Here is a 9644-nt window from a genome sequence, read left to right on the forward strand (position 1 = left end):
GGGGGGGGTGGTGGGGGAAGCAATCCACATGGATCAATGTTGTTTAGAAGCTAAAACTTGAATCCTCTAGATTATTTATTAATTCAGAGTCAACAAACTAAAATTGAAATCCAAAATAATTTGCAGTTTTTTAATTTCTTGTACGGGCAGGATTAGAGCACTATCCAACATGCAATATACACAATAACAATAGCATATACCTGCTAAATCTTGATTCTCTGTTATGGTGCCTGTTGAATTTTTGTTATTGAGGCCCATATTGGCCAAAATGTGTAAAGGAAACTCCTTTTTTCAAGAGTATGACTCTTTTCCATCACCATGAGCTCTTTACTAAAATCAGGTCTCAAATTAGAAAAAGGAAATGGTGCAAACTTCTGAAAAACAATTATACACAAGGGTAGCTCTATAACTAAATTTTTATGCATGCTCAATATAATTTCTATTTTCAATGTAATAGAAAACGTTTGTGAGGTTTTTGTCATCTACCTTAACAAGGAGATATTATAGCATGATTTGAGGTATTAGAAGTGCTCCCTCTTAATCTTCTCTTGGTTGATACATATAAATACGTTCCTACCATCCTTTCTTTTGGATCTTCATTTCCATTAATTGCTTGTGATGAAAACATGGAAATTAGTAAGAACTTAAATGCCTTGTGCTGACCTTTGGCTGCTAGTTTTGTGTGGTGATAATTCTTCTTTTACATATCTGCTACAGTTGTTTATTTGGTTCTAAGTGGAAAGCCTTTGGTCATGATTCCTTACTTTTATTGTGTTCCAGGGCTGAGAAGCCAGTAATGGCAATCCCTTGGTAAAACTGTGAAAACTAACATTATCAAGAATTGTTCTATCATAAGCTATAAAGATAATGAACCTAAAATCCGAAATCCAAACCAAACTTTCAATACCCTTTATACAGTTGATAGAGCACCCCAAGGTTTTCTTGTGAACAACAAATTACTGTCTATTTGCTTTATGAATCACACATAGTTAGATCATGTGCTAAAATAAAAAATCTTTTAATGTACACAAACCATGCTTACAGATTTTATTAGCTATGGATTATTTTGGCTGGTCGATTTCTCCTCTTTTTGCTCCTCTGTGTGTTGTAAACAACAGATTCTAGAAATTTCCTTTTGATTTAAAATTGTGCGCATTTTCATTCTTCTTAGAGCAATATTTGAGCCAGTCAATGTGCCCTGGATATGGATGTTAAACTGTCATGTTCAATTTCGAATTGTTTGGGCAGTTTAAGATGTTATAGTGCTATTTGATGCTGAGATTTTCTTTGGGGGTGCTGTCTAGAGATTTTAAAGGAACAGAATGGGGGTTTTGCTTGGGGGGGAGGGAGGATGTTTGGGCTGGGTTTCATTGTGAGGGGTTTGTCGTTGATGGTAGGTGAAATTTTGATTGACACGTGTTAAACTTGCCTTGATTGTAAGATGCCTCATTTTCAACTCTTCAATGATTCTGTTGTATCCAGTTCTATGACATCAAATATCTTCTAACAAACTTTTTCTTGTTCTCCCTTTTGTAGACGGACTCTTCTGAAAATTGGGATTCAACAACTCTAGTTTTGCGACGTTCTGGGTACCAAATTAAGAGCAACGGAAGGGGAAATGTAGTGATTGCGGAGAAATTTTCAAAGGATTTATCTGTATGTTGTTTTCTTTCACCACTTTTCCCTTCTGCCTTTTTTTCCCCTGAGGGTAGCATATTAATTTAGTAATTTGACCATTTCTCTTATACATTTTTGGAGTAACTTTGGGCCTTTTGCTACATAAATTTCATTCGATGTACTCTCTGTGTGTGTGTGTGTGTGTACTTGCAGAGTATTCTGCAATGAAAATTTATTCTCCTGTGCATATGGCTTTGTATAGTATTTTATATCCTTTTCACCCTGCAGATAAAAATCCCTGCTGGACTCTCAACACAATTTGTTTTAACATGTTCCAATGGATCTTCTCATCCTCTCAGTACATATGATGTTCGGTACTTACTACCTTATGTTAGATTTTCTATATTTATGTTGATTTGAATGTAATTTCCATTCTACTTTTTTCAAATGGATTGGTATTTCATTTTGGCTCAGCATCAGAAAATGTAAAGCTGATAGGTGGGATGTTGACCAGAAAGATAGTAAATTCCTCAAGGAGCCCTTAGACCTGGCAGGTTTATTAGATTATTGGAAGTGGTTTCCGACTTTCCTCTATGGAGATATAGAATGAAGGCAATACTGCCTTCTTTACAATAACTCCTACTTGCCCCAGTTACTCCTCCCATGTTCATAAAGTTCAGATTGCCATTAGAGTAGAATTAGAGGAAGTGCTGTAGAGAGATGTGATAAAGCCTCATTAATTCCCAGCTAGCACTGTGGACTTCAAACTTGCCTCTCCAAGTGTTTCATGACTTGCTACATGTATTCAGTCCTTCAATGTTAGTTCAACTTGATGGAATGTCAACATTTTAGTAGTTTGTGAAACAAAACAACTAGGTTAATACTTTTGCTTTTGGAAATGCTAGTATTATTAATAAAACCATTTCTTTTGATTTGATGGTCAATATAAATAATCTAACATAATGAGATATGCCATTAGGAAGTGATTAACAAATAAAAAAGTTACACTAAATATCCATATGAACAAATGTGGCAACTAACCAGTGAACTGTGGATCTCTGAATTTTTAAATGATTAGTCAAGCATAAGAAAAATTGAAAGCCACATCAGTTTGTATGAAAATTTTGTATGGTTTATTTATTTATTTAGTTGTTTTTATTGCATTACTCTATACAATATATTGACAAAAAGGAAAATGATGACCTTATGGCTACAATGGCAATGATGGATGATCCACAATGGATTTTACATATTAGAGAGAGAATGTGGAAATCAATTATACATACTTTCATTTCTTTAATTGTGTGAGTTTAGGAGTTTAGGTTCTTATATTCAAGCACCTATTCTTTATTCTAAAGGTTTTGGTTGATAATTGAAAACTTAATCAATTCTTAACTTCTCTGTGGTTCAACTCTCCTCCTCCTTTAATCTCTTTGTCTCACATTCTTCCTGAATTTTCCTCTTTATCCTATGTTGCACAGACAATAACCCTATGCTTGAATCTTTGTGCTGCCTCCATATATTGTAATTCTCATAAATAACTGTGATATAACATTTTTTTATTAAAACTTCTCTGATTGCTTTTTCCCCCCCTGAATATTTCTTCTAGCTTCTAATGCATGGCATAAATTTGCATGGTTCAATTTAGACCAAATGTTTGTTTGTTGGCCGATAAAATTTTGTTAGGATTCTCTTTTCTAAATCAGATAGTAGTATTAGTGACATGACAAATAGTTAAGATCACACCAAATATTTTGCTTTTTCTTATGGATATGATGATGTTTCACCTGATGCTATTGATATACTTCTGCAGAATGCGAGACACTCTTGTGTTGGCAATGAGAATGTTTCAGAGCAAGGTATCTTATTCTTGCATGCGAAAAATTGGTGTCAGTTATCCTATCTTTGGTGTTTTTTTTTTTTTTTTTTTTTAATAAAAGACTTATCCTACTTTGGTTTCTAACATTTATAGTTCCAATATTTGTGGAAATTCTATATCATGTTTAGGAACACATATGGCATGAACAAAACTCATCTGAGAGCAGCTTTGTTGCCTATTTTCACTAAAAGATAGGTGGTTAATCCACACAAATTTTCTATGTGGTTGTAGCTATTGTAAGGCTGTAAATACCATTGAGAGCAATGACTTTAAAGTTCTCTTCTTGGATGAAATATTTGAGAACTCAAACTCACATAAGCTAATGCTCAACGTGTCAGTCAAGTGCAAAAGTTAACAGACAACTGCTTTTGGCAATGCCTGATGTTTGATCAATTTCATTTACATATGCGTGGACACATTGAGCCCTGCTGCTTGCTAACAATAAAATAATTTTCCCTTGCCTTTTCTGATGTGATTTAAGTTTTGATCATCTTACCTGGCGTGCCCCTTTTGGTCAGGCATTGGATGACAAGAGAAAAGGTAGAGCTTAGAGCCGTAGATCCCGTCATATTTCAGTAAAATATTCCTAGTTAATATTCATTCACACAGAAGACAAGGAGAATAAATCTGCAGGGAGGTTTGCTAATTTATGCTTGATTTACTCTACCAATACTCTTCTATCTATTTTCCTTGTGCCTTGTATTGTGGTTCAAATCATTTTTAGACAGTGAATCACGTGTATATGAAGCATAGATATAACAAATGTATAACAGTAAATGTATGTTTGTCTAGTGTTGTCTCATGATTGCCACGCACATGTAGCATAAATTGTCAGGTTGCTACGATCAAATTGCTTTCACAATTTTATTGTCAGAGTTCAATGCTATCTTTTGGTATAATTTTCTGCTCTTGTTTGAAGAAATTAAACCTTTTTTCAACTAAAACTATTAATTCAATGGTAGGTTTTGAATTACGTTTGTAACTTCATAACGATGGGGATGTTCACTGTTTCCTTGGTTTAGGATGTTAATAAATTATTTCTAAGGGATGAATATTATTTTAACCTCTGCGTGTGAGAGAGTAATGCTATTTTACACGAAGATTAGGGTAGGAATGGGCGGGCAAGAAATGCTCATCATTCGGTTGATTTCTGTGCTCATGAGACCTGCGAGTAGGCTTGAAAGAAGTTAATTGAATGTTTGCTTTTAATCTTACGAAATAAATTAAATAATTCTTTTATGGATAAACATAAAATGTTTGGTGGTGGGGTCTGTGTTGAAGGTGGTATAAAGCAGAGTCTCAGATAAATTAGAAAAGATAGAGGGGGAGCTATTGTGACCATGGAAATGTCTGGTCCTCAAGGTCGTGAAAATGGGAGGGGCATGGTACAATTGGAGGTGATGTCTGTGTGGTGAATGGATCATTTTGCAAGAAAGAATGAGGGTGGTGGTGATAGCAATGGCTGAGATGGCGATTTCTGAACTGTTACACAGTCAATATATAGATCGCTCTGTTCACTTATTGATGTTGTCGTTTCGTAGCCCGTGAGGTGGAATATGATTTTTTCGGGGGTGGCGGTGGCCGGCGGCAGGAGTGATGAAAGTGTTTGAAAATATTTCCGGCCCCATCAGCAAACACATTATAAACACGATCAATGTTGAGAGCATGCCTGAATGCTGCCTTCGCGCTGTCATGGATCGTATAGAATCAATTTCAATAAATTTTATCAACCAGGTAAATGACTTCAAAAATCAATAAACACTAACCTTTTTTTTAAAAAATTCAATATACACGTGTTGTAGTTTATTTCAATCAGACGAGTCAATAATTGAAAATAAGTCAGTGATTGACATTAGCAAGGTTTTCGAGCAAGTTGCTCTATGTTAGTGTCATCGTTATAAAATTCTTGAACACTATGTATCCTAGAATGAATAATTAATTATTAATTATTAATTATCAAACTTTTATTATTTTTAAAAGATATTGAATCTTTATTTCTTACAAGGTTGTATGGAAAACAGTTTTTAAATAATAGTTATTAATTTCTTATAATAATTCTTGAAAAACAAACAAAGGAAAAGGCAGAATCATGGAAAAGAATCATCAATCCTTTGTGAGGTTGCAGGAGAAATATAAAAAATAATTATTAATTATTGGAGAAATCAAAATTTAAAAATGGAAAATAAAAACATCTAAAAAAGAGAGAGAGATTATTTAATTTAATAGAAATGATACTCCGAGAATGAGGGCGGCAATTTCTATGTTTACTTGAATGGACTCTTAAGATTTCAAGACTTTTTACATAATTAAATGGGCAATGGAACCGAAAATAATAATAATAAAGGGTGAAAAACTTGTGGTTGATGTCAGAGCCCGCGCCGGACCATCTCCTCGGAGGACGTAATGATACTCAAAACAAACATGATTGCGAATTAAGAAAAGTACTTGTCAACAACCAGCCCAGGATGTGACTCTGCTGATTACCCTCCTCATGCTCACATGGCACATTTCATCATTTATGTTAAATTATGCAGAGCATCAGAGATATTGGTATGGTTTTTAAATTATTTTTTCTCATACCTTGAAATCATATTTCATATTTTTCATATTTTATGGTTTTTTTATATGTTAAATAATATTTTTTTTTATTTTTTAAAAATTATTTTTAAAATTAATATATCAAAACAATAAAAAAAATATAAAAAGATTCTTCCTTCCCTATTATTTTTCGGTTAATTTTGTGCTTGTACAAAAGGGTATTCATACGTTTCTTTTCTTGCCATTTCTTCTCTTATCCCAAAATTTTATAAAGTCCACGGAAGTCATTGGCATGGAAGTCTACACAAAAGTTAAAACTTTGATGACCAACCCGTTATGACTCGCAAGCTTGTGTGTGACATGCTTCCACAAAATATTCGGTAATTCACACATTAAATTGCCTTGCATCGCTTTCCCGAGGGCTCTATTTATATACTTGTAGTCCTCCAAGTTTTAGATTTGGTTCTTATAACTCCCTCTACTGTAGTTTTAGACATACTGGTCCTTGCACAATACACACTTTCAATTTATGGTCCACACGTAGCCCTTTCATCCACTTGTATGTTTGCACATGATAGGAAGCTAATGACCAAATATGACCACGATTGAACGTGTGAGGGTTGAAAAGCTTGAAATTAAAGTACATGGGTCAAGATTTCTAAACATGCTTTTAGGATGCTGGAGATAATGGTTATTTTTTACTATTTTTTTTTTAATTTTAATTTTAACATCAACATATTAAAATAATTAAACGTGTTTGGGATTATGATAACGTTTAAATTACTTTTTATTTAAAAATTTATGTGTTTGGGATTATGATAACGTTAACAGTTTAAATTACTTTTTATTTAAAAATTTATTAAAATAATTATTTTTTAAAATTATTTTTGGTATTAATATATTATATCAATATAAAAATAAAATTAATTTTAAATAAAAAAATAAAACTTTTCTAACATCTCTCCGAATATACTAGCGGTGCAGTTGTGGTTGTCTGTGTGGTAGCTTTCACAGGAGATGCGAGTTAGAGGCCACTCACCTATACTTTACCAACCATTGAAGCTTGGACGGTACTTCACCCATTAATTAATGATCATTGGATTTAAGGGAAGAAAAAGACAATTAAGTCCATATACAACCATCCAATCAAACCCTCATCAAGCAAAGCAAAAAAACGAAAGAAAAAAGAAAATTAAAGAGAGGATAGAATAAACTCTTAAAGTACAAGGACCAAGAAGGAGGAGACACACCAACTTCCCTTCTCCTCTTCCTTTGCTTATCTTCCAATCTTAAGCTCCTCGTTTTCATACTTTCTTTTTCTAATCCCACTTGCTTTTCCCCCTCCTCCCCTCTTTTCTTTTTTAGTCACAAGCTTTGTTTGTAAATATTCTGATGAAAGCATATCATGCAGGAACTGCTGCAAATTTAGAGGTGTACCAAGATTGAAAAAAGAAAAAAAATGAGTTCTACTACTGGCAACCAAAATCCTTGGGCACCATATAGTACCTATAGAGATTGCTCACAGGGAATCTGTAGCATTTATTGTCCCCAACGGTGTTACATCATTTTCCCACCTCCACCTCCTTTTACTCTTGGTGATGATGATTCGAATACTGATTTGTCTCCTCTTATTATAGCAGTTATCGGTATCCTGGCAAGTGCTTTCATCTTGGTAACATACTATACTCTCATATCCAAGTATTGTCGGCGGCGGGGCCAGGGAGATGGTGCCACTGATTTGAATGAAAACCATGATCAAATGGCTAGTGAAGCATGGCAAGGAATCCCTGCCGGTGGATTAGACGAGGCACTTGTAAAGTCTATCACAGTATGCAAGTACAAGAAAGGTGATGGTTTCGTTGATGGCACAGAGTGCCCAGTTTGTCTAAGTGAATTTCAAGAAAATGAGAGCTTAAGGCTCTTGCCGAAGTGTAGCCATGCATTTCATCTCCCTTGCATTGATACATGGCTCAAATCTCATGCAAGTTGTCCTCTATGCCGTGCCAATATTGCTCCGGCTAATATCTTGCCCATTGAAGCACCAGCTGTACCTGAGCCAGTCCAAGAAAATCTGCCAAGAACTAATGTTTCAACAATTCAATACCAGCATGGGACTAATGATGCTGTTTTAGTGATTCAAGATTTAGAAGGGAGTACTTTTGGGCAAGAGGGTGTTGTCAGTCCTGTTATCGGTGATGATACTCCCAAGACTCCGGTTAATCAAGATCTTGAAAGTTCGCAGACTGTTACGGAATTACAAATTAGCGATCCGATCCAACCACTTAGAAGGTCTGTTTCATCGAATTTTTCTCAAAACCACACATCTGTTGCTGATATATTACGCTCTAGTGAAGATGATGATGAGGGTAGTGATGATTACCGGAAGAATGGAGGAGGTGGGATCTTGGGTTTAGTTAGTGGTCCATTTGGAATGAAGAGATCCATTTCTACAGGAAGATTTACGTTCACAAGCTATGAGAAAGGTAGGAGTTCTATGATTCCCAATTGAGTATACAGTTTTCTCCTCATGTACAAACGTCATACATCGATTTCATTTCTTCTCTGTAACTAGTTAATTAAAACTCACCAATATAGAGATCTTGTGTTAATTCAAAATTTGACAGTACTTGAGATGAATTTGCAGCTTGATCCCGCCATTAGTTAGTTTTGATCAATTAATGGAGTTTGTGTTCTTGAAATGGACAACTGTTTGTGTACATGTTGCTACAATCTAATCTAATCACTCCAAATCTGGTTTTCAAAATCTTGGAAATCTTTATAGATTATGTTGTTAAGATATTGAATTTTATTACCTACATTTTCTCCTTTAATGAACATTAAACTTTCAACCATTCATAATCTGGAGATGGCATGAAGATCTTAAGCAATGCCAATAATTAATTGCAAGGAAAACAAACAAAAATGGAAAAGCCAAAACAAACTACGACGAGAGGCAGCCTTGCCACTATATTTAAAAACAAAAAAAATAAAAACACACGGCAAGATGACAGGCAAGTTGCAACAGATGAACATGTAGGGTAAAAGAAAAGTTAATTTGGCAGTTCCATACGCTAATTCTAGAGGTTACAATAATAGGACAAATAAAAATCTATGATAAACGATGAATTATCCTTCGTGACAACCTGGAGAAAGCTCCATTTTCTACAAGTAATGGTTTGAGGTTCACATGAGAGCTAATGGGTTTTGTTTTGAGTATTGGGCTAAAACTTAAAAAGAAAAAAAAAAAACCCTTGAACTATATAATACACGAGTTATTAAATATTTGGATTGAAACCTTCAAATTTCCACTATTTTGGTAATTAATATAATAAAAAAGTATTAAAATAATTGTTTAATGTTTATTATTTTTACAGAAAATATAAAAAATTATTAAGATATAAATAAGAATTTATAATCGTATTTAAGAATTATCAAAAATGAAAAGTAAATAAGTCTTATAAACATTAGCAGGTGTGCATTTGACCTAATTTTTTATGACAAATCTAAAAATTTTATTGATTGTATTTTTGTATATCTTATGGTTGAAATGAAATCCTTAATTAGTGAATTTGAAATTACTTTGTGAATATTAAAATTCTTTAGTTGAGAA

At 33.9% G+C, this 9644-nt stretch overlaps 2 protein-coding genes across 7 annotated transcripts in view; both read left to right on the top strand.

Annotated features, from left to right (window-relative positions):
* LOC105115869 (uncharacterized) overlaps positions 1 to 4406 on the top strand; it is a 14814-nt gene extending 10408 nt beyond the window's left edge. For 5 of the 6 annotated variants that reach the window (XM_011012926.1, XM_011012928.1, XM_011012929.1 and 2 more), the window contains 4 exons: positions 1537 to 1656; positions 1906 to 1991; positions 3431 to 3476; positions 4015 to 4406. In XM_011012926.1, coding sequence (XP_011011228.1) covers positions 1537 to 1656; positions 1906 to 1991; positions 3431 to 3476; positions 4015 to 4047 — 285 coding nt within the window. In that variant the 3' untranslated portion in view covers positions 4048 to 4406. Of the gene's footprint in view, positions 1 to 1536; positions 1657 to 1905; positions 1992 to 3430; positions 3477 to 4014 lie in introns of those variants that run through there. The other variant, XM_011012931.1, reaches the window with a different exon arrangement.
* Positions 4407 to 7232: 2826 nt separating this feature from the next.
* LOC105115870 (RING-H2 finger protein ATL52) lies at positions 7233 to 8812 on the top strand. The gene has a single exon (XM_011012933.1). It carries the CDS (start codon positions 7494 to 7496, stop codon positions 8541 to 8543), a length of 1050 nt encoding a protein of 349 aa, XP_011011235.1. The 5' UTR covers positions 7233 to 7493; the 3' UTR covers positions 8544 to 8812.
* The last annotated feature ends 832 nt before the right edge of the window (positions 8813 to 9644 follow it).

Source organism: Populus euphratica, unplaced genomic scaffold (genome assembly GCF_000495115.2).
Source record: "Populus euphratica unplaced genomic scaffold, PopEup_1.0 scaffold786.1, whole genome shotgun sequence".
Lineage (NCBI taxonomy): Eukaryota > Viridiplantae > Streptophyta > Magnoliopsida > Malpighiales > Salicaceae > Populus > Populus euphratica.